Source organism: Haemaphysalis longicornis, unplaced genomic scaffold (genome assembly GCF_048455015.1).
Source record: "Haemaphysalis longicornis isolate Haplotype H1 unplaced genomic scaffold, Haemaphysalis longicornis Haplotype H1 scaffold_2, whole genome shotgun sequence".
Lineage (NCBI taxonomy): Eukaryota > Metazoa > Arthropoda > Arachnida > Ixodida > Ixodidae > Haemaphysalis > Haemaphysalis longicornis.
In genome coordinates this window covers 182,755,964-182,780,285 of record NW_027526295.1, presented here as the reverse complement: position 1 = coordinate 182,780,285, position 24,322 = coordinate 182,755,964, and the positions used below count along the sequence as shown (strand labels likewise).

Below are 24,322 nucleotides of genomic sequence, written 5' to 3'. Positions count from 1 at the left end.
CTTGCGAGAAGTTTTGAAAAAGAAAAAAAAAGGTCTGCCAGCCATCCTGTTATTTTGCCGGGGACGTACACAAAATACCGACGAGATTCCGCAGTGACAGTATTTTGAGGGGCGATGATATGAGGGCTAAGCCCAAAAGGGCCCTGCAACGGACTGGCATAGGCCTATTTCTTTTTCCTTCTTGCCTGGAAGCACTGCGGAAGCTCAGTTATCGCCTGCAGTGACCGGAATTCCGTCGCTTGCTCGCTCCAGATTATCTTTTTTTGTAGATACTGCTTTGCTGCTGTTGCTGTTTTCTTTGGAGTAGCTATGTAATGCTTTTACTGCTGCCACTTATTAAAGAAAAGTCGGCCAACAGCGGTTACATTGCTTCTGTGACGTCACATAGCAACCGAAGAATGCCCATACATTGTTACTAACGCAAAAAAAAAAAACGGAAACAGGGATGAACTAGCGCTCGTCCAATGTCTGCTATTGTACGTCCCGTGCCTTCCTTTTGTGCGAGTAACCATGTCCGCGTTTGGTAAATTACTATGCTGTGATACCGTGAAGATATCTCGAAGCGGGAAGATGCCTTGAATGATTTTTTTTATTCTACTTTAATCACTGTCGCTTCCTTTCTCCCGTAGCAAGACCCTCGCTTAAACCAGGGATTAGAGAAAAACGTTAAGTTAGGCAGAAAATTATGGTTTCAGAGCTGCGTGCATTTGTAATTCTCCGAATGGTTGCAGCGATTGCATGCAAGATTGTAGTGGAAGCCCGTTCAGGGTATGTTCGAAACGCGAGCGTTTCCGATTAAGTGTCAAAAAAGAAAGAAAGAAAGAACGAAAGGAAGAAAGTGCAGACAAATTTAACACACATCTGAACAAACACGTCGAGTGTCTGTTGCGCGTGCGTGTGCAAACAGCGGGCTATCAAATTGCTCCTGCGTGTGTTTGCGCGTTTGCGATAAAGGAATGGCGCGTCTGTCTTGGTCGCCTCCGAGGTATTGCCTTCCTATTTCTCCGCGCGACGACTCGTGTCTGTTTCCGTCTGGAGGCCCACATCCTCTCACTTATTTCGGGCTGGCTTTGAGCTGTTGTCGCAGGAGCGGCCGGGTCCGCCTGACTCGCTCGCTGCCTTCCGTTTGCCATTTCCTTTTTGCCTTTTCCTTTCGCATCAGAGTCGAAGAACGCCACGGGAACCGTACATGCGAGTCTGATGCTTCGCAGTGTCGAACTGTAGTGACTTTTCGGAGGAGGTGGGACGGACGATATGTGTGCTTCGCGGACTCTGATTAGACAGTCACAGCAACCCCAGTTATGAGATGATGCGAACATTAACCGTGCAGCCGGCCAAACATTCTTTTTTCCTTTTATAACAGCATGAAGCGATGTGGCAGATGACTCCTGGGAACGAAGGAGTTTATAGATGTGGGGTTTTCTGACAGCGAAGCTGTTGTTGATGGCCGTAACGTGTACGGAGTGCGGCGTCATCAGAAATGTCATAGTTGCTTCCGCCGTTTACCGCACGCGTGAACACGCGTCTTACGAGTCGCTCCCGCCGTCGTCCAGGCTTGCGCGTGGCGCTCACAAAAAATGTTAAGAAAACAGTTCGCGTGCGTCCGCGCGTAAAGGGGGGAGCACAAGACAGCTCACGCTACAGACGCCCAGTTCGCGAAGCCGGTTTCCGCCGGTTCTAGCGCGTGCCGACGCGTCCCACTTCGGGAGAAATGTGAAAGGCTCCGGACAAAACGATCCGGACGCGCCAGTCATGCATGAGGAAGACAACGATATAGTTGCATATGACGATGTCTACTACTACCACAGTCAAAGAGATGACGGATCATGTAAAGAAACCATTCAAACCTAATGCAATGCGTGGTGGTGTGTCCTTCAGTGCTTACATTGATACAGTGCTTACATACAGTGCTTACTGTGCTGTGTGTTCGAGTTTCTTCTTCGTCCCTATTTTCGCACCGTGTATTTTTTTAAGCTTACACAGAAAGAAATCCTCCAGTTTCGCTATAGTTCGAGCCTTGCGCGATTAAATGCAAGCTTCGCTAATTTCTTGTGCGCAAATGTGTTCGCATTTCTACTTTTTAAAGAGCGGAGCTGTTTTAGCGCTGGCCTTGACGAGTCTCTGTAAAGCAGGCTTCTCCGCCTCGTCGAAACGCTTAAAAATAAAATCACAAGAAAAGTTTGAAAAAGGCCCTAGGGCTTTCATATCTTGATATAAGACGGCTTGTATTGTCCCGGGAAGACTTTTTTTCCCCAGCAATTCACTTGTGTTGACAGGTGAAGCCGAATGTAAGGTCGGTGTAAGCTTGGGCTTTGTAAGCTGGCTTTTCCACATCGCGTGTTGCACAGCGAAGCATGACCATCTGCTGAGTACGCATGATTACACAGAGAGACGCTTTAACTCTTGTGTTATTGAAAGTACCCCGAAACAAATTATATGACAATTAGCCGCTACAACGACTCTACCATTTCACCGAGTTTCATTTTCTTGTCATGATTAGTTCACAGGGAAGTCGTAAACGTTACAAAATTACCGTCTGCTGTCAATGCATGGCGATCTACGGGTGGAGTATTGTTAAGAGAAAACGGCTGTAACTATTGTCTTACCAGAACTATCCGGAACAAATTATATGACATTTAGCCGTTAAGACGACTAACATTACGCACAAGAAAGAAGCCGAAGCGAAACGAAATTTTCGTAAATACAAGCCACGGCTCCCACTGTTTCAGCAGATTTCAACCTGACCCGCCGCGGCGGCTCAGTGGCTAAAGCGTTGCGCTGCTGAGCACGAGGTCGCGGGTTCGATTCCCGGCCGCGGCGGCCGCTTTTCTGATGGAGGTGAAAAGCGAACACGCCCGTGTGAATGAGATTTCGGCGCACGTCAAAGATCCCCGGGTGGTCAAAATTTATCCGGAGCCCTCCACTACGGCGCGCCTCATCGCCTGCGCTGCGTCGGCGCGTTAAAACCCTACTATCAATCAATCAGATTTCACCCTCAGTGGAACTGGGTTGATTGTTTTTTTTTTTAATTTTCCCTCTCTGTTGTTGAGCTTCTTTCCCTCCCCCTTCTTTATTAAAATATTTTCGGGCATCGGAGTCGCGCTTTGTTTATTCTAGATTATAACGCCTGCGATAGCTTGCTGGTGCGGTCTTTCCCCAAACGTTTATTTAGTTGTTTTTTTTCAGTTCGTTTGTGGACCGCTATAAACATAAATACAGGACTTACGTGGAGCGCGCCGCCTTAATGCCGGTATACGCATATTGCGAAGTCCCACAACGTAATGATGAAGCCTTAAATTTTTTTGGTGAAACAGTCATTCTTTACATATTAAGACCCTGGTTAACAAATCAGTGCTGATAATTTTTTGAATAATTCGTCGAATGTCTTGCTGACCTCGGCCATACCGCTCCTGTAACTCTGCAAGTACGTGTTGCAACTCTATTGCGACAAACGGAAATGTAAACGGTATGTTAGCTGTACTAAACGGAATTATTTTCTTTTGTTATTTGGAAATTTCCGTATACGACTGAGACTGAGTTCTTTTTTTCTTTTTTCCGGCCGTCAGGTGCGGCAAGACGAGCTCCTCGTCGGCTCCCGACGAGGCATCCTCGGTGCGCCAGCTTCTGCTGAGCGGGGGTTCGTCGTCGTCCAGCCTGGGCTCCTCGTCGGCGCCGGACAGCGGCTATGGACTGCCCTTCTGCATGGACGATGACCAGCTGCCCTCCCACGACGACGAGCAGGCCGCCGTCGCACCGCCCGAGGTCAGTCCACGTACACTATCCCCCGGTTTTTCGATGAGAATTGACAACACACGGACGCTCCTTTGGGGCACGGCGGTTCTCCGTGAAGGCTCTTATAGGCGTCCGCCTAGCCCAACGTTATTCTTCTGCGTATTCTTAGCGGCGATGCAAAAAAAAAAAAAAAAGTGTGGCGTCGTGTATGGCATCTGCACGTGCGCGGATTGAAGTTGGCTCTTCCGCGCAACACTCAAGCCGTGCGTGAAAGCCAGACAAACAATAGGCATTGCTGCGAGACTGTTTGCACGGATCCTTCCCCGTTCACAGTGATGCCCGTCATCACTTGTGAGCGTCACGGTCCATTACATAATCACTGGTTTAGAGGGTGAAAGTTACGGAGGTTATACTCTTTATTTGCTTGTTTTCCCCGCTTTTGGTATGCGTTCCACGGGATCGGCTGTCTGGGCGTTCTGAGATGAGCAGCGCGTCGTTTAGGCTTCCGAACAACGCGACTTCAGAAAGGATAGAGGGAACGCAGGTACGGGAAAGATTCCCGCGAGCATGCGCTAGCCGGGCGAGAAGCGACGTCTACATTTCTCAGGTCATCCATTGCTCGCGGAACGTTTGCAGGACATTTACTACTTTTTGGAATAATAAAAAAAAAACAGTATGAAAATATATAGCTTTAATTATGGGGCGTCGATGTTCAGGCTTTCTTGCGGACATCAAGAACTTCTCCGTCCAGATGACTCTTCATCTGCATCGGAAGATGTAATGCACCTAATGCGCAGAAAGATCCTCAGCACGGCGATCGATCGATACTTTTCGGACGGAACGGATGATGTCGAAGATTCAGAAACGGCTCTCCAGTGCCAGCTGAATCTTCTAATAAGCTCGGGTCGTCTTTCGAAAATGTTGCAACTGCGGCGGGAGGGCGTCTATATAGTGCAGAAAAGTGCTCCAGAAGGCATTGCGTGGGTTTTGATCTCCATTGCTGAACGCGGTGCTTAAACTTCCACAGTTTGGGTTGCGCAGGAGCGCTGTATTCGCGGTGTTGAGAAACGGCGCAGTTCGTTTTAATTACAAATGCATTGTCACCTCCCAGCCCGCGTTCTTTTCCCCCTCGTGATGGTTTCCGAGGAAACCTTATACGCGGCACATGATTTCCAGAACTCGCCCGTGTTCTTTGCGTGTGTGTGCCAAAGCGCGATACACGTGTATAGGATGAATCGAGGATGCGTTAACACTTGTAAGCAGGGATCATTTTCAGCGGTGCGGGTTTGCAGCAGGCGGGAACGTTGGGATATACGCCGTTAGCGCGCAGTACATTACCTAACTGCCGCTCTCGGCGTTTCGAAAGCACACCACCCTCTTCCAAATTACCGCGTTGCTGTTATTCCAATGGCGTTCTTTCTTTCTTTCCCTTTTTAGTGTTAGTTTTTTTTTTTCTTCACAAATTCTCTAACACGCTCGAAAGCTCGGAGAGTTGTTTGGTAAGGGTTTTTTTTTTTGTGTGTGTTTTTAGCGAAACAGAAATCGGGGGGACACACAGAAAGACGACAGTACAAGCTTCGTCTCCCTTTGTGCCCCTTCTCCAGTTGCGTTGCCAAAAAAAGAAAAAAGAAAGTGCTTAATCTCTCATTTAGGGTTTGCATCTTGTTCCCAATTCGCATAGTGCACGCGCTGTTGCTCTTTTTTTCGCTCATGGACCGTGTGTCTGACCATGTAGTACATTTAGCGTGAGCAGAACTCGAGAAAGAGCATTCTGTGACGTCATCCGTGCATTTTTTGTTAGTTTATTGGCAACTGCAAGCGGCTCTCTCTCTCTCTCTCTCTCTCTCTCTCTCTCTCTCTCTCTCTCTCTCTCTCTCTCTCTCTCTCTCCCCCTCCCCTTGCTGCGAAGAATAAGAGCGGTACTACGGGGGCGCAGCGCTATCTGCGTGCCCGAAGCGCGAAATGCGTCGGAAGTCAGGCATTCGCGGCCGTTTGGTAATTAAGCTGGACGTGACCCCATAAACGGGGGAACGCTGATAAGCCGAGTGGGGCGAGGAAAAAAAAAAAGCTTGTTCGCGCGGGTTGGTTGCGCGCGTTCGCCCGGGCTTTTCGGCCGCCAGCGCGCGCGCACGTGTTGCTGCTGCTGAATGCCTGATCCACTTTGGCGCGCGATGTGTAGGCTACTTGCTCCAGCGGCCGCCGCTCACCTGCGAGTCAGGGCACGTGTTGAGGAACGACCCGAGCGCGGCTCTAACATTGGCAGCATCGTTGAGCGTCCCGGGGGCGGGGGCAAGCACGCGCGTTTTGCGTAAACGGGAGCCGCCAATTAGCGCTTTGCTGTGAGACCTATGTATTTTAGCAGCGGAGGAAAGATTTTTTCCTTCATGGTTATATCCACTCCATGATCCGCCGGAAACGGCGTCTTTTGCTCTACCCTTGCGCGCCTTGATAGCTACTAATGAGCAGGCTTTCTCCGTACAGTCAAATGTGACATCAGTTGGAGTTAAGCAACTCGAAGCATGTCGAGCAACACGTTAACTACTGGCTTTTGGTTTTTATTGTACATTGTCAGCTTACTGCATGTAGCGAAGCTCACCTAAACTTAATTCGCATCAAAATGGGGCGAGATCTTCGTATTAATAATAATAAAAAAAGACAGCGCACAAGTCGCGGACGAGATATGCTGGCACGGGGCGATTATACGGCTTTTAAAAGCCCATACAGTACGAACTCGAGGGAATATAAAAACCGCCGTGAAAGCCAGGAGAAGCCTCTCGACAGCTACGGCGGGGTTCCTCTCGTCCCTATAATGTGCCTTATAGGAGGAGGGGGGGGAGGGAGTATCCCTGTCCGGCACCCGAGACCCCGTAAAACCTGCAGCACCGCCTTGTTACGTCATCTGGAAGTGGCGTACCGAGAGGCACTGGCGTAAGTGCTCTGGCGGTCTCTGCGTGGGTAGATGGTTCGTTCCCGGGCACATGCGTCAACCAACCACCCGCGGTCACTGTATTGCGCAATGTCACCCCGTGGACTCGCTAGCGGGCCACTATGCTTCGTCGGTGTTGTACGAGTTCGCGTCCATTACGAAATCCGAGGGCCATTCGGGGGCTTGAGAAAGCGCGGCTCGGCATGCGAGCGTGGCCCGTCCTCCCTGCTCATACGAAGGGGCCGGCGATAATGAGTCGCGGACGGCCCTTTTGCAACCACGGACACCCGTTGAGTGAACGTCTCTGCTCGCCTCCACCGTTGTATGGCCGTGGGGATGGATAGTGGGCCAGCGCTGAAGCAGTTAGCAGGATTGTGCCTTCCTCCGTTTCGTCCTATGCAGGCTTCGAGCAGGCAATAACAGGTGGCGCTGACATGTTATCTTTGTATGGCACATTATGCAACGTTATCCTTCTATTCCGCGCTCTAATTAGCTGTTTACGAAAGCAGCTGCGGTCGACACCCGCGCCCTTATTGCAGCCTCCGCAACGAAAGGCTTACGGCCATTTTCGGTTAGGATACAGCCTATACATTTCGTCGTCATCAGCACGCCCACACGTCCGCATTTTTGTTATTGAAAATGAGTAGTAGTGACAGTCCATGAGGATTAATCGGTTTTCTGCTGCACGCACGATGCAGTCATTGGAAGCTCGCTCACCTTATGTAGCGTCACAGTGTTAGAACTAAAAGTGGGCTGGAACTGTGTTGCAACGCGCATTATATCCGCCTCCACGATTGCATCCACGATTGAGATCGCACGCAGTGATGGTCGGCCGCGGGAAGCTGTTCCCGACGGCGAGAACGCACCTGAGATTGGCCGGGAACTCGCCATCTAGCGAAAATAAGAACGGAGATTTTGGTTGATACCGTTCACCGGAAAGCGAGCTACACCGTTTCTGAAGACGATAGGCTGCTGCCAACACGCGAATCTCATACGATTGAGCCGCCAGACCAAAGTGAAAGAATAATTGATTGTGAAGCATCTATGCATCGGCCAATCCGAACTACTAAAATGGCTGGCGTACGTCGTACATGCCACATTATTTAGCACAAAGAAAGCCTCAGGCTCATTCGAGACAAAATGTAAGTACATAACTCGCAGTGCCCGCCTTTCCTTAATTACGATAACAAAAAAAAAAGCGGGTTAGAAACTGCTCAGGAAGGCGAGGTAAAAGCAAGCACGAAAAGAACACAACTCGAGCTCGTACTATTCCATGCAGAATAAGAAATAAAATACAAAGGAAAACGTTGCGCCCGGCTTGAATAGATGGCGCGCGAGTATGTCGAAGGCGGGAGAATTAAAATGCATTCAATGAACCTACATTTAATTCATCATAGAAGGAGAGAGGAAGAGGGTGGGAGAGATTGAGCCGTGGGGGCGGAGAGTGGAGCAGAAGCTACTTGGCAGGGGCGGCAGAAGATTATGGTCTTTCGGCGACATTTGCATCGACGCGAGCAAATACGAGCCGGATTTATAGAATGTTATTCTACGTTAGATTGCCGAGAGCCATGAATTCTCAACGATGAACATTGGGGACCCGCCCCGCGGCTTTTGGAAATGAGAGGGAAGGGGGTGGAGAGATATCGACGCGTGACGTTATCGTCGAAGCGGTTCGCGTTCCGCGTGCACGGCTTTCCCTCACAGCTTCGTTGTCATGCGAGAGAGCCAGCTGAAACGAGCGCGCTTTTCGAGGAAGCTAGAGCAATGCATGCGATGCGGCAAAGCCAGCTTTTTTTTTTTTTCTTCTAACGCCGGGGACTTTGGAAGATTGAAAAGGAATGGTATTCGCTGATGGAATCCATCGGTTTCGTTTCTAAATTTAGCGGCAACAGTTTGTACATTCCACTGCAACTATATGAGCCAGTGAGGGGTAGTATTATAGAGTGTGTGGAAATGCAGAAGCGGAGAAGAGTGTCCCGATTTTCCCTTTACATCGAGAAACGTTTTCGTCATCGTCACTACGCGTCGCGCTGAGACCTCGGCCGACAGCAATAGTTCTATGCAGAGCCAATGATCGAAGCAGTTTTCTCGTACCGCTCTTGCGAAAGTTTCTCCGTTCTGGTCCCCCCCGGGGGAGCGCACATTAAGGCATTGATTGTCTTTCTTGCGAGAGAGAAGACCGTTCGTGCGTGAATCGATTCTCTACGCTAGAAGGCTGGCGCCGGGCTTTCTTAGGAGTCGGTTTGCCCCTACTTTGAGCGTGTTGGGAAAGAACCGCACCAAGAGAAAAGCGGTTCGGTTAGCTTAAACTCGCCGGCGACTGCGGCAACGGCACCCGCGCACTTGTTGAGCTCCGGGCAAAGTTGCGTACACCGTTGCTGAAAGCGGCGGCAGCCTGTACGAAGGCAGTCAACCAGTCGGGAATGTGTTTTTTCAAAGTGGCGCATTGTGTAACCGCCTTCCCAAGTGCTTTTAGCTAAAGCAGCCTGCAGTGGCTGAAGTTTGTGGTTCTTGCAGACTCTTATATGGTCAGAAGTAAAGAAATGGAGACATACGACTAGCGCTTTGTACTCGCTGCTCTTGAGCGCACCCGCTGCTCCAGCCAGCACCACATTGACGTCGGGTACCGGGAGACACTCTCTTTTTCGTATTCTACGTCCTCCACCACTTCACACACAGCCTGGTCGCTCAGTTAAGGTTCTCTGCGTGTGCGTATAATTCAAGAGGTCTGACCGTAAAAACTGGTAACGGAGCTTTCAGACAGCTGTGGGGTGTTTGCTCCGACGTATCTACTTGTTCACTTTGCTGATTGGATGGTTGAGCGCCGCTGCGTTCGCAACACTGCACGCAACTTTGTTTCGAGGCGAAGCACACGCGTGGTTGCGTGCTTGCCTGGTTGGGTGCTTCTATCCCCTGGGCACGGTGGTTTTTCTTGCAAATGCGGTCTGTATTTTGCCATCGTTAAGAGAAGAAAGGTCCACCATGGTGGTTCTTAAGTGTTTTAACCGTGGAGAACCGTACAGAGGGAGGGAGGGAGGGAGGGAGGGAGGGAGGGAGGGAGGGAGGGGTTGAAGAACATTGCAGTGAGGAGCCAGCCAGCTTGGGGAAAACTGGTGGATACGTGTTTCGTCCACGGTCATGAATCGGTGCAAAAGGTCCTGCAGATTACGATTAAGCATTATCAGACACGGGATGGAAATGTCCTTTGGCGCGCTCGTAATGTCCTATAGTCAAGAATCGTGGCTGCCAACACGTACAGCCATGATCAAAAGTTTACGGACCACGAAAGCAGCACGGCAGTTTGTCGGGCTGCTTCCGGAAGAGAAATAACCTAAAATATCCATTTTCCTGGTTCGTAAACTTTTGATCGTGGCTGTACATGAAATTTTCGTCTAAAATTCTTCGTACAGGACTTTTTGCACCTCTCAAATTGAGATGCGTACAGTATCGGAAATATCACGCACTGTTATTCGGCTCTTCTGCGTAACAACTGAATGTTTTTTTGTTTTGTTTTTTCCCACGACGTTTCTAGTAGTTTATTTAATAATTGGGCGTTCAGAGGGTGCACCTTATCTCAGCTTGATGTCTGCCTAACTTTCAACTTGTCCATCCGAAAGTAAACCGTCTTCCGCACCGGTGCTCACTCCTTAGTACCCTCAAGCTCACCCTAACGTGACATTTGATCTGCGCAGCGCGAAACTTCTTTAAACCAGTGTCAGTGCACGGAATTCGTCTCATTCCATTTCCGTGACCAGTGCTTACATGTTCGCTTCAAACGTATGTAGGAGGGGAAAAAATGTCATGCTTATCGATAAGGCATAGCCCGCACTGGATTAAAGAGCGACGATACCTGCTAGCCATGACGTCACCTGAAAGTCTGCAGCGCCATTTAGTAAAAATGTGTCAAAGTTACCAAACTCTTCGCACTTAGTGCGAGTGCGCGGCTGAGTTAAATGAACGCCGGGAGCCTCAGTGAAACCATCTTACTTGGGTAAGCCCGTACCTAATACCCGCACAAGGCAGGCACTGACGCAACGGGAGGCGAGCCTAGCCGCTATTCACTTATTCATGTTTATAGCCTGCGGAGTTGCCGATTTCCTAACCCCCTCCGCCGCCCCCTTCTAATTTCTTGTTTTACTAGATCGCGCGGGCTTACGAAAGTGCTCAGGTAAAGGCCCGTTCACACTTGCGACGAAAACGACGAAAGCAACGAAATTTCTGTCGCTTTTGCCGCTTTCGCTCGCTTTCGCGAGAGCGATCGGTCTCGACCAATTTTTTTCGCCGCCGTCGCTTTGGAAGCGGAAGCAGGAGGCGAGACTTCCTGACGTCATATCCAGCCAAAGCACCGTGTTTCTGTGTTTCCACAGATGCTGTGTTTCCACAAGCGGCGAAACTATGGTGTCTGGAAGACACCATAGCGAAACTTCCGTGAAGTCTCGCTCCGAGCGGGCGAAAATAACAAGAAAAGCAAAAAAATCGTCGACGCCGTCGCTCTATGTTGCGTGCAAGTATGAACAGCAAGGGTGGCGATCGCTTTCGCTTTCGTCGCTTCGTCGCAAGTGTGAACGGGCCTTACCTGAGTACGCCTATTGAAAAGTGGTTGGTAAGTGAACAGTGGGCTGGAAGTGTAAGAGGTGCCATTTGTTTTCCCCGCTCTTCTGTTTGTAATATTCTCACTGTAAACAGAAAATGCCAGTGGGCTCACCCGCAAGCCACGCCGTCCTAGTATAGTTTTGACAGCGAAGCTCTCTTCTCGTTTTTTCTTCGGATCGTGGTACGCCAGCCGAATGGGCTCTGCGACGAAGCAAACTGTTCTCGCGAATGCTCTGTAGCTCTCAACTTCCAAAAAAAGAAGAGGCCCGGTTGGCCGCTGAGGCGGCTATCACTTCGCCGTACGACAGAAGTTCGGTAGACGCTTTCTTTTTTTCAATTTTTTTTTCCCTCACACTCATATAACTGCGGGCTCCAAGGTGCTTGTTTTCGCTGGCCTTTGCGTTCAGTGTGAAATCTGCAGACAGTCGGAGTTCTAAAACCGGGGCAACGCAAAACAAATTGGCAGTAACCGCGTTTTCAGGATATCTATAGCGAGGCCATAAAAGTGAAGGTGAAAAGCACAGCTATTGTTTAGTTTCCTTATCTTTCACATTCCATTGCTCTTGCACATAATGTGAAGGTTATAAAAGGTGTATAACACCTTTTCACCCGTTAATATTTGATGAGACCCAGCCATGTTGTGGGCTGTGTTGCGCATGCGCAGTTACTCCTTCCTGTCGACTGCGCCAATTATAGGGCCGATAGCGCAGTCCACTGATAAAATGGCAGCTCCCAGGACGAACAAGTAAAAAAAGGTATATAGGACATGGTTGCACAGTTCTACTTTTGGAGGTCACGCGTAGATCTGCGCGCGTATTATGTTTGGAAGTGATCACGCTCAAGCGCGCTCCCGATTGCGCAGCATACGTGTCACGCTGGCTGAACGGCGCCAGCGTGACACATATCCTGAGTCCTTATTCTTGTTTTCTTTCCGAAGGGCACACAATGCGGGGTCACGGGCGCTGCTGCGCTTTGTCCAGCCTCCACGTCGCCCTTGAACTTGGTGTCATTGTCCTGCGCCGTGTTCGGTCTATGCCTTGACACAAAGCGTGCGGCTACGAGAGCAGGTATACTGTCGTCGCGGGACACCTTGTCTCCGTGCAGATTTTGGTCGGATTCTCCGGTTTCGTTCGATTGGTGTACCTGTACCGGGGGGAACAAAAGAAATAAGAACGACGGAGCGCACAGCCTCCGACGCATGCTACACCGCCTGGCAGCACTGTCAGTACACGGCGCCTGAGACAGCGTCTGAGAGTGTGGCGTACTGTTAGGGGAAATGCTTGATAAAGAATCGACGCCGGTCATTTTTTTAGGCGTCTTTTTATGCTCTGCCGCCGCTGAGCATCCTGTTATCTACTACACTCGGGAGCCAAGCGCGCAGCAGGCTGATTGTAGCTAGCATGATGTCCCTTAACGATCATCCTGCTCAGAGGCGACGCAGCGTGAGAAGGCGCCTCAAAATAAACGACCGGCGTCGCTTCTTGATGAAACATTTCGAAAAATGTAGGCCACGCTATCGAAGAAGTGCGCATGCGCGCTATTCCCTGGCTTTGCAGCCCTGACTTTGCAGCCACAGCGTCGGAGGCTGTGCGCTCCGTTGTTCGCATTCCTTGTAATCCCCCCTGTATGTTTGCCTTGGCGTACCGTAAAACGTGCCGAGAAGCACGTACGAGAAGCACGTCTGTTGCAGTAGTGAGATGGCATAACGAGTTCCACGGTCAACGAAACCTATAGCGGTATGCAGTAGCGTAGCCAGAAATAACTTTGTGGTCAGGGGGGTGTTATACATCACCGGTAAAAATATATATATATAAAAAAACGAGATCCTGCGCAGAAACAGTATCCATTTTTCTGCTTTAGTAATGTCTAAGGGTTCGTTTAGTGTAATATCTACATAAAAATACGGGTACATACAGGACTCCAAAGAACCATTTTTCTCAGCACACCTACACTTTTTATTTCTGTCTTTACATTTTAATATATCTATCCGGTGTGTAAATTGCACGGACGAAAAAAGGCCGAGAGAAGGGGAGGTGGAAATACAGTGGTCAGATAATTTCGGGGAGTATTCTGACTCGGAGCGCTTACACGAACTCGTGTTGTAGGCATCGCGCCGCGCCGCGCCGCGACGCGACGGACCGAAGGTTTGCCGCCTGACCATCAATTCGCGAAGGACGCTTATGAGGTCGTGCGAAAGCCAGAGCCTGGTGTCGAAATCCGCTGCATGCCTTGACATCGACTGCGAGGAAGCCTGAACAAATCTTTCGCCGCTGACGTCAAGTAACACTCTTCGAAAAATCCGAACGTGCCCATGCTTCGTCAGGATTACTGCAACAGGCCGAGGGGTGTGGAGTGTGCAGGGCACACTGAAGCGTGAAACAATAACAACAACAAAAACACTACAAAAAGCTGCACCCGTTCCATCCAATTCGCTTCAAATTATTCCCGTAAAAAGATTAGAAATTTGAAACAGCATGCGCCAATTCGATTAACGAAACGTACGTAAGCTGGTAAATATACTTTCACGTCACCGTCATTCACACAGGCTGTTCTGCTATTCCCTCTTGACAGTGAACTATCTTGTCTCTTTTGCAAGAACAAGAGCCTCGCTCCGCTCTTCGTGTTCTCTACGCGCGCGAACAAAGGAGCGCGTTTCCCGTTAAATCTGGCGCTGCAAGCGTGATTTCCGGCCTGCGTGCTCGAATTTCCGACGTCAAAAGACGTCGTTAAGAAAGACACGACGCTGTACCTCGGCGTGGGAAATTAACTGCACTTGCACGCGGGCAAAGTGGAGGAGGTACACCTCGATGTTTTCCGCCCGAACAGAGCTATTGCGTGTGGTAATCAGCGATCCCTACACGGAACCGAGGAAACAGTTAGACGGGTGGATGAAAGAAACAAAGAGAACCGGTGTCCCGCATTCCGTAATCAACGATCGTTCCGCGCTGTCTCGACGTCGATCCGGTGTCCAGAACGCGAAATGCGAGGAGTGGCTCATCGAGACCCGTCGTCTCTCGAGTTTCCCTTCTTGTCCGTGGGAACCGGTGCTAGTGCCCATTGTCTCGACGTCTGGCCAGGGGAATCGTGTGGCTCGCCTGAGCGCAGGAGCTGCGTAACGGTATCCGCGCCTGTCCGAGCTCCGTCGTTCGATCCGCGCTGCGGGGGACACCTGTTGCATCCTGTCGACACGTCGCTAGGGGCGTGGAGGAGGCAGCTGAGTGGCTGGCTATAAGTGACGTCCTGGGGGCGGATCATGTGTGTTAGCGCGCTTTTTTTTTTTTGTGTGTGTGTTTGCTAAGTTGTCGGCACTTCTGTCTGTGGCGATGATGACGGTGGATTAAAGTTAAGCGGCTTGTTGCTAAGTAGCCGCTTTACGCTGCGTTAAAGTTATGTCTCAATAAGAATTGCAATTATATAGGTTTTAAAATAGGTGAGTATCTGACGGAGCAAAAATGCTCGAATAATTCCGGGTATTTTTTTCCGCCCATTTTATGGGTAACTGAGTTCTGATGCACTAAATAAAATAGGGGGTGGGGGTGAATTCATCTTTGCTTTGGGGTTGCTGAGTGCATAGATGACTCAAGTTACCCATGAGAAGCGAAAGCGAAAACTTTGATGTTGCAGCCACTGCTATCGAATTTCGTCGCTAGTCTGAACTGGAAAGTAAGAAATCGACGCTACCGGATTAAGCAGTGTAAGTGCGGATTGCTCAAAGGTATTCTTCCGTGTGTGGTAATACCACCACCTTTCATCGCTTCCTGTATAGGAGTCACCTTGAATTTCGTGTGTCCTAAGCGCATGCGTCATTTCATTGAGCACTCATAGGTAGGCGTATACCTCGGTCCCTCATGCGTGCCTACGGACACGATAAGTGGACACTCCTTGGTTTTGCTTATATTGTTCTATAACGTTCCCCGCACCTCGAATTTCCTTGAGGCTATTGAATAAACGAAAACAGAACAACAACCACCTCGAGTTTCCATTTAGTCTTGCTTTCTTTCTAAACGCGAGGCGAACTTTTTTTTCTTTTTTTTAATTAGGAGGTGACATATGGTTAAGCTATGTTCTGGCTGCCCTCGTCTCGTATACCTCGCCTCATTCCCAGAGGTCCGACTCCGTGCCGTTTCCAATTACCAGCGCCTTCTCCTTCGTACCGAATTAAGTCCTCCGTCGTCCTGGCAGAGCTACTCGTTCTCTCGGGACCCCCTTCCACTGCGCCCTCCTCCGTATTCATCTTAATACTTCCGGAGTTCCCCTGTGCTCTATACTTCGGTTGGCCGCCCTGGCGCCTCGCTAAGTGCCCGGGAGAGCCGCCTCTCCATTTGCTGAGACCGACCTTGCGTTACTATCGACGGCTCTCACGTTCCACCAGGGACTCCGCGTTTCCCCATTCCTTTTCCCCCCCATCTTTCCGTTCTTTCTGCTGTTCCCGCAGCACCGGCAACACACTTCATTCCCGCTTCGCTCACCTCCGTCTCCCTATCCGGTATTAATTTCCGTGGCCGCCCGTGCCCTGACCGTTCCTTCGTCGCACCACGACGACGCTCTAACTAGACCGAGTATTCGCGCCTCAGCGCGCGCACTCTTGCTGGTAGTGCATCAATTTGTTTCTTTCTTCTTGCATCTTCGCTACTTCAGTTTCTTTATGCCTTCCCCCCTCTCCATCCCTCTTGTGTTCGCTCGTTTGCGGAGCACGGTTACCTAACCGAGCCGATTAATAACGCTTCCACGAGCGCTAACTAAATGTCGTTCCAGTTGAATGAGCTTCCTTTGCTTGTCGCGACTACTCGAGGGGTAAATTAAGCAGCGCTTGAGCGGTCGGCTCCGTACAATAGCTTGCACACGTCCTCGGAGCTTCGCCGCTGTTCTTATTCTTTTTGCTTCGTTACGAAATTGCATTCCTTTCTGCACTTGCCCAATCGAACGGGCACCTAATTACGTCCGCGTTACAGTGGTTAGGGCGTCGCAGCAGCCTTGGTACTAAATCTCACTCCCTACGCGTGCTAGATTAGTTCGGAACCTACGAAGTTAATTTGGAAGAAGGGACGAGGGAAATAAAGGAGGAGCCTTTTTTTTTTAATAATTACTGAAACAATCGTGGTTCGCCGCCTGGACAAGAGAGATGTGGTATCGTGTTCGGAAGTGGCGCAATGTGAGACTCATTTTGCCGCGCAGCTGCCGCCTACTTGACTCGGTGGTTTGCAGACTTCAGTGCGGATTCGGGCTTATTATCTTTTGCAGGCTCGCGGGGAATATCTTAGCGTGAGTATAATTGTCGCGGGCACCATATTGTTAAGTAGCAATGCGGACGCAGCCTCGAGAGAACACCTGCTCCCTTTATTGTTGTTCTTTCTGTTTAAAGCGAGCTAAAAAGGCAGTGCGGTTTGAATCATCTTAGTGCTGCTGCTGCTTCGTCGTGCCTGTCGCGGCCTCGTGGAGGTCCGTTACCTCCCGTGTAACCAGACGTCACGTTCTCGCCGTTCGTTTTCAACGGCAGGTGTGCCTTCGCTCTCCTGATGTCGTGCGCCCGGGGCTTGCGCGACCTTCAAAGTAAGCTCTGCGGTTACCGCAGTTCCCTCTTCAGTATGCGTGGACAGGCGGTTAAGTTGATTTTTAAGAATGCGCCAGTTCGGTCATGCTGAGGGAGATTGGCGCGAAATGAATGGCGTGCACGCGCAACTTGGTCGGCTCCATGCCGCGTGATCGAAGCCTGCACGAACGGGGTTATTGGTGAAATGAGTCGTTCGGCGATGCGATCGAACTTCGCCAAGTGTTCCGTAAGTATACGTGTACACACGTACAGTCGCCCACACGATATATATTCTACTTTAGCGAGGCATAGCTTGAACATTCTGGCGTAAAATGACTCAAACCACTGAAACCATGTGTGGAAGACTCGAGTAGCACCTTTAACTTCAGAGCGGTGCCAAAGTTGTGACTAGACTTCCGCTAAGAATGGAGAAGACAGTAAGTGCGGAAAGCGTTGCTCATGCTAAGAAGGCGCACGACTGTACGCCATGACGCATTGGCTTCGTTAGCTTTCACTTCATTTTGTGAGAATAAGGAAACTTGAAATTGTGATCGGAAGTCCCGTGTTATGGGCTGTGGGATTTGCATCGTGTTGCCAGACGACAAATGCTAGAGAGGTTAAATGGAAAGTTCGCGCGGTTGCAACGAGTGCCATCGTCGTCGCACTCCTGTAGAATATATATTTCATGGATGAAGGTAAGGTATAGACCAAGTCCACGTTGTAGAAGTATAGGCTTAGCGCGCTGCGACGTCAAGGATGGTGATAGACGGGATACTTCTCTGCGCTAGGCCTAATTCTACAATCAATCACGAACCAACTCTCCCAAGAGCGTTTTACCGCGTCATGCTGACAAACAAATTTAAGCGTGGCAACTGTGAGCTGTCGTGTGGTATAGCATGCATGGCACGCGCCGTAGTTTTGATTGATCGAGTTTGCTTTTATTGTTACTTTAAGCTTTTTTTAAAAAATGCTATATACAGGTAACGGTGCCAGATCCGCCGCGTCCACTTTGTGTCCTTGTGCGCTGTAAAGTAGGTCGATAATAGACAGTTGTGTGTCACGAACACGTCCTAAATCTGTAGTCACATTTGCTGCGCTCGCACCAGTTCGTTCGGAGAAGGAGGTAACCGTGACTCTCTCTCTCTCTCTCTCTATATATATATATATATATATATATATATTTGAGCCGTTACAGCCGGCGTTAGTTGTTTCAGCGGGAATGTGTCCTGTACCAAAACTTTCTCCGGCGCTTTACGCTTGCGAGCGACGGCCCAGGGTAATTTTGAAAAAAAAAGGTTCTCTCTCAAAGCACCTGCTTAGCATCCATAATAAGGGAATCAGGCAGGTTCGCATGCGCTGCCTTTCAGAGAAACTCTTTTTCTGTCTCGTGAGCTTGTGCACGGGGCTTCGGCCCGAAAATTAATTGCTGGACAAAGCTTCGGTTTTCTTTTCTGCGTGCGCAATAATCGGATTAGTGGCGTTGACGCCCCTCACGATCTCCGAACGTGACTGAAGGTGGCCCAACGGAGGCGGCTGGCCTTGTCGTAAACGATCCTGCCTCGCGGTGATTTTTTTCTTTTTTTCGTTGAAAATTTAGCGTTTTCCCACTCGCTTTCGTGGCCCGCCGAAAGAAGTTTCCGGCGCACAAAACGGACGAGAAAGAGTAGTTGCCGCGTAGGAAAACGGCACGCAGGTATTATCAACGTCCCGTTGCGTCACGAATTATACAATGATGCGGGCGTTTATAGCGCGGATAAGGACAGGCGCCGACTCTTTCTTTTTGAATTCGCTTAGTATTCATCGCGCGTTTTCTACCGTCACCTCCGTCAGTGCGAACTGCCTGTAAAGCCTGCAACGAATGGAAAACTGAACCCCGAAATGGGATCGTTGGAACACATATTTTGATTGATTACGAGATTCAACGCGCCGTCGCAACGCAGGCGAGGAGGCGCGCCGTAGTGGAGGGCTCCGGGTTAATTTTGACCGCCTGGGGATCTTTAAATCTCGAGCTCACGGGCGTTTTCACTTTTCGCCTCCACCAGAAAAGCGGCCGCTGCGGCCGGGAATCGAACCTGCGTCCTTGGGCTCAGCAGCTCAACGCCTTAGCCACTGAGCCACCGCGGCAGGGAAACAGACAACCGTGCCGTACCGAATTTCGGTCTTCACCGAAAGAAATATAGAGACGTTTAAGTTTACGTTATAGAAATGTCAGGGTTTACATTTCCGTTCTCACGGCTCATTTGTCGCTGTAGATATTCAACTCGCGTCGGGTGTTATAGGCACGATGTTGGCGTTGTGCTTCGTCCCGTTTCTTAAGTGCGTTAGTGACGTATATGTGGATATATTCTAGGTTGAACCGTTGACCGTCCATCTTGACCGTGCATTTTGAAGACAGTCACCACACACGAAAAAATCGGATCTTTGTGTACGTCTGCATAATGTTGGCTATGCAATGCTGGAATTTTTGCTGCTCTTGGGTTATCGGTTTGGAAGCAAGGAATGACGTCATTGTCGTCGGAACGCGAAGTTGCGCAAAGCTGGTCCCTTGTAAATGACCCAGTAGTTCAATACGTCGACGTTGATGCATTAATGCAGTAATGAATTGAAGGGACGGCCACCCAGGCGCTGCGTGCTCACGCAACTGTGACCTTGACTTACCTGAAAGGGATTACACAAGACGACGATGCAAAAAAAATTAAAAATTAAGACTGAGCGAAAGCCTTGGCTGTTTTCCTCCATTCCCTGGCAGTTGTCCTTTTTGTGCTCGCGCTTTCTTTCTTCTTTTTTTTTTTTTTTTTGCGAGAGAAAGAAGACCGTGGCGTCATCCTGCAGAGTGTTTCTCACAGGTCGCTAGTTCTTTCCTGAATTTTCATTTCATAACGAAGCGCTAATACGTCACTTTGAAATTTAGAACACCGGGACACACAAGACGGAATGAGAGTGGTAGGGGATCGTGCCGGAGTAATTCCGGCCACCTAGGGAGCGCACCTATTACGCCGACGTGTCCAAGAACTTGAAAGACAAAAAAAGTTAGATGTTAGCAGAAAGCTTATCACACTCTTATTGCTTTGTTATAACCTATTTCGTCTTCTTCTTCTTTTCTTTCTTTTTTAATCGAGAGAAAGTGACCCGAGCGTGTCAGTTTGCGAAACCCACCTCTCTACAGTTCGCGCGAGGCTGAGAGGTAATCAATAGCCTTGAGGCGACCTATCGGGCTCTGGCCCCGCCCCGCCTAGCAGGGCAAGATGGATGACCATGCATGGAAGGCAGAGTGTCCTCCTTTTTGAGAGAAAGAGCAAGGTCATAAATGTCTTCTACGACCTCAGCACGCCTCTCATACGTCCCCGGTTTAGCTGCTGCGTCTGGGGAGTAGTTTCGAACGCGATAGCACTGGGGCGCATGTGCTTGGGAGCGAAAAGTTAGCTTTAGGAGTGTAGAACAGCTTTTCTCTTTCCGTGACGCATGCAGCCATTTCGTCACTTGTAGGTTCTTGGAACGCACCAACTGTACGCGCCGTTAGCCCTGCCGAGAGTAATACAGCTTGCGTTTGTATGCTAGATAGACAGTAATAAAGATCAACTATGGAATCCATGTGGCTCCCGCTCTTGATTGGAGGCTTCTTCCAGAATTTTCAGCTTCAAACATTGAGGCTGTGGTAACCGGGATGTCACCGGCTACCGCGTTGAAGACTCTGCTCACGCGTGTAGTATAGTGAACTAACCGGGTGAGCCTTCCGAAGCTTCTAGCCCTGGCCTCGATGACGCCCAATCACGTCTTGTCCTGCTGTCTTCGACTTGTAGCTTCGGAGCTTTCTTCGTAGGTGCGTCCCTCGGTATTAGGTTCGAGGCCATTTCTCTCCATCGTTTCGCGTGCCCTGTTCAGCAACCTCGAGGCTGCTAGGGCATTTTCACGCCTTCGGCCGATTTGGGAGGCGTGTTTCCGATTGCAAGGGCTGCAGCATGGCCGACCTTACCACTGCCCCATAGGACGGTAGATCCTCGGGCCTCGGACGGTATCTTGTCTTTCATTTTGCTTCAAGCTTTCAAGCTTTTGCCGAGCTCCGGTTTCTTCTGGTTCTGAAGTCTCTCTCTCTCTCTCTCTCTCTCTCTCTCTCTCTCTCTCTCTCTCTCTCTCTCTCTCTCTCTCTCTCTCTCTCTCTCTCTCTCTCTCTCTCTCGAGATTTGATACCAGCAGAAGCAGACATGAGCAGTCGTGAAGCACTTCGTTGCTTTGTACACATGGCTTCATATTTGTTACTGCGCAAACGACGGTGGATGTCGTGACAAAGAGACGGACGCCGACGAAAGGCTCGTCAACAGGACGTGCCAGCACGGAAAGTGCAACGAGCTATGGGCCGTGTTTCGTCAGGTCTGCCTCTATTACATCACCCTCTTGTGCCTCGCATGGCTGGTACAAGGTTCTCGCGGGACCTTGCTGCCCGAGAAGAAACCGCTTCTCTCGCTGCGCCGGTGAAACATCGCCCTCATTAGGCTAGGCCGCCCGCGGTGAGATCTGCGCGGCAGAAACATGCCAGCGCCGTCCCTCCCACGCGTTGAACGCACGTTTCTTCAACGGGCAGACTACGCCTCATTCGACGGGTGGTGTGGAGGAGCCTTTCGTTGGTCGTCCTTTGCCATCTCGCAGCTAGCTATTTTTCGAAACTGTCTTTTTGTCCGACAGCGCGAAAATGTGAAATCAGTAGTTTGAAATACTGGAGAACGCTCGTACAGTTTTTAGTTCGCCGGCGCTGATGCCTTCGGGGGTCCCCGCTCTGATCCAAAATGGAATACCACTGGCCTAGCATCTGGGAAACGTAAAACTTTACTTTTTTTCTTCGCCAATACAACAATCTCTCCACTACTATTTCTTTTGTTTCGTTTCTCTTTCTTCACTGAAAGCAGCGTCCCTATTTCGTATAGTTAGCAAACACCTTTTTTTCTATAAATGGTAACCGGGATTTAGAAAGCGAGCCCGGAGAACAGCGAAACGAGAATTTCTCTCCTCCGCGGGCTTCCTTTCAAAGCGCGTCTTTCCTCCTTTCTCTCCTTTCCCGAGAGGGGGAAGCTTACATAATTTCGGGGGTCCTCGTTCGCTTCGGCGTCCGCTCCCCTCTCCCTTTCCTCGTTTTGCGTCGTCGAGGAAGGCAGCAGCAATCGACCGCGCTGGCCGCCTGGCTACTACCACCACCACCAGCACTAGTGCTGCAATGCTGCGCGCGTGACCTTGACCGCGATGCGTCAGCGCGCGGAGTTTCCCCTTCACGCGGAAATTGCGTGAGCCTCCTTTCGGGCTCGCTTGGCCTCCGGAGCAGGCCGGAGGCGTGGGCGGAGGTGGAGAGAGGGCGAGAGAGCCTCTTTTGAAGCTGCACGCGAACTTTTCATGGGCGCGTCGGTGGAGGTGGCGGCGGTGGTGTTTTCCCTGACGTCACCGTCAATCGAGTCGTTTCGAGGAATGCCCCTCCTCTTCGCTCATCTCCCTCTCTCTCTCTCGCCCCGCTCTGCGGTCTGGCGGCTCGGGTTGATCGCCTCCTCCGCCGGCGTGCTGTGCGCGCACGTGCGTGCTGTGTAGGGAAGTCGCTGTAAGCTGGGGCGCTGAAAAAACTTGTAAAAATGCCGCCTCAATGCAGGACGGGACCCTGTGCTGTAATCTGGCGATTATCTGCAGTGGCCAACTTTATTCTAACCGGGGTAGGTGATGCAATCGGTGTTCATTGTGACCCTTTAGTGACTCGTGGTCGACATGACTAACGAGCGAAAAGCAAAATATTAGAAAGGGGGAAATAATTGCGCGGGATGTGTCTATAATTGTGTTCAGTTCGCGTGCAGTGATATGAGATTACTTCGATTGACCTAGAGGTGTCATGGCCGGGCTCGAAAAGTAAGCGGTTTTGTTCAGCGCGGTTCTAACTGCGCGAAAAGCGACAAGGGACGAGCCGCACAGCTGTCCCGTCGGTTCTTCGCCCTCGTCCTCTGTCGCTTTTTGCGCGGTGGATCCATGCTCTCTAAGCACCTTACTTTTTGACGCGACACTCTTTTGGTTAACCTAAAGCGTAGTGATCAGCCTCGGCAGGTAACTCAGTTGATTTCGCTTTCTCGCGGGACAAGAATGACGACAGAAGCAAAGCGATTGAATTGCTCCGCACCTGCTCCTAAAAGGGAGCAGGTCTTCGTGCGAATGCCGCAACCTTCCTGGGCTTGTGATTCGCGCTGGGAGCAGTGGCGGTGTGCGTCGCAATGCAATGCGAACCATTTTCTGTTTAAATGACCCCATTTTTAGCTGAAATTAGTCTACCCGTCTCCGGTGTCGTTCTTAGCCTGCCTCGCTCCAGGATTGAGGAAGGAAATGTTTGTCGGCTTGTCCAGACGCTCACTACGCTATTAAGAGTAAAAGATGTGTAACTGCTATAGCGTTGAGCTCGGCGAAGCAAGCAAAATTACGCGATCTTCGTTTCTTTATGAAGCACACACGCATGGAAATAAAAAATCCGATGAAGCGGCCTGTATGGGCCTTAGCCACAGAAGATACCGTAAAGTGTTCCCTACAAAAACGGAGGCTTCTACCATGGCGCATCGCTTTGCAGTAACTGAAAGAAACCGGCTATGGTGTAACCAACCGGATCGCGAAGTCTTTTTGCGCGTGGTTGACCCGGAGTTGGAATCAAGACTTCCAAGACAGCTCCCTCGTAGCCTAGAGACATTATGTCATCGCCTACGACTGGACTCGGCTTGCACCAACAGTTACCTTTTTCGCCTCGGACTGACGACCAACCCGTATTGCGACAACTGTTCTTCTGTAGAAACCGTTGTACATATTTTATTAGAATGTGTGGCCTACTTGGCACCAAGATTCCGTGGTTTCTTTTTTTTTTTGAAGGTGTTGAGCGCCCAGATCAGGGGGCGGTAACTTTGAAGACTATCCTAGGACCATGGACTTGCCCCTCAGAGCAGCGTCAGGCTCTATCTAAAAAGTTAGTTTTTTTTATTTGGAGGACATTGGTCACATCTTAAAATTGTGAATCCTGTGACACCATCTGAAAAATAGCCCGCCAAGCCACGCCAGTTCTTTGTTTTTTCTCTGCACTGTCTAGGATCTGTTTTCCCCGCATCCCCGACCCCTAGCATAGAAACATCTAGGTGATTACAAACGTAGGCAAAACTCTGCTTTTTCAATAACGAGCTCTCTCTCTCTCTCTCTCTCTCTCTCTCTCTCTCTCTCTCTCTATCCCATATGTTCGTTGGAATCGTTGCGTGCCGAGGGTGAACCGGGGATATGTAAGTGTATATTTAAATGGACGCAAATGTGCTTTGTAAACTGCGCAGTTTTTTTTTTTCCTGTTCCCAAGCGAAAATCAGCTAGGTTCGATTTAATTTTATTATTTTTTTTCATCCGTGTAACTGATGACAGCGACGCGTGTATAGCAGGTGTAGTGTTGGCTTTGAATGAAGCATTCCGCTGTTAACGTGGTTCTTGGGAAACCAATTTCCCAACATAACTCCCAAGAAATGCAGACTTCTGGGAGTCGGAGCAGTTATGAGAAAAGG

General features: G+C 50.0%; 1 protein-coding gene across 4 annotated transcripts in view; it reads left to right on the top strand.

The window, feature by feature from the left end:
* The window catches only part of LOC144169615 (growth factor receptor-bound protein 14-like), a 190,079-nt gene that overhangs the window by 104,316 nt on the left and 61,441 nt on the right, over positions 1-24,322 (top strand). For all 4 annotated transcript variants that reach the window (XM_077698868.1, XM_077698867.1, XM_077698869.1 and 1 more), the window contains one exon: positions 3,567-3,762. In XM_077698868.1, the coding sequence (XP_077554994.1) occupies positions 3,567-3,762 (196 nt within the window). The remainder of the gene's footprint in view (positions 1-3,566; positions 3,763-24,322) is intronic.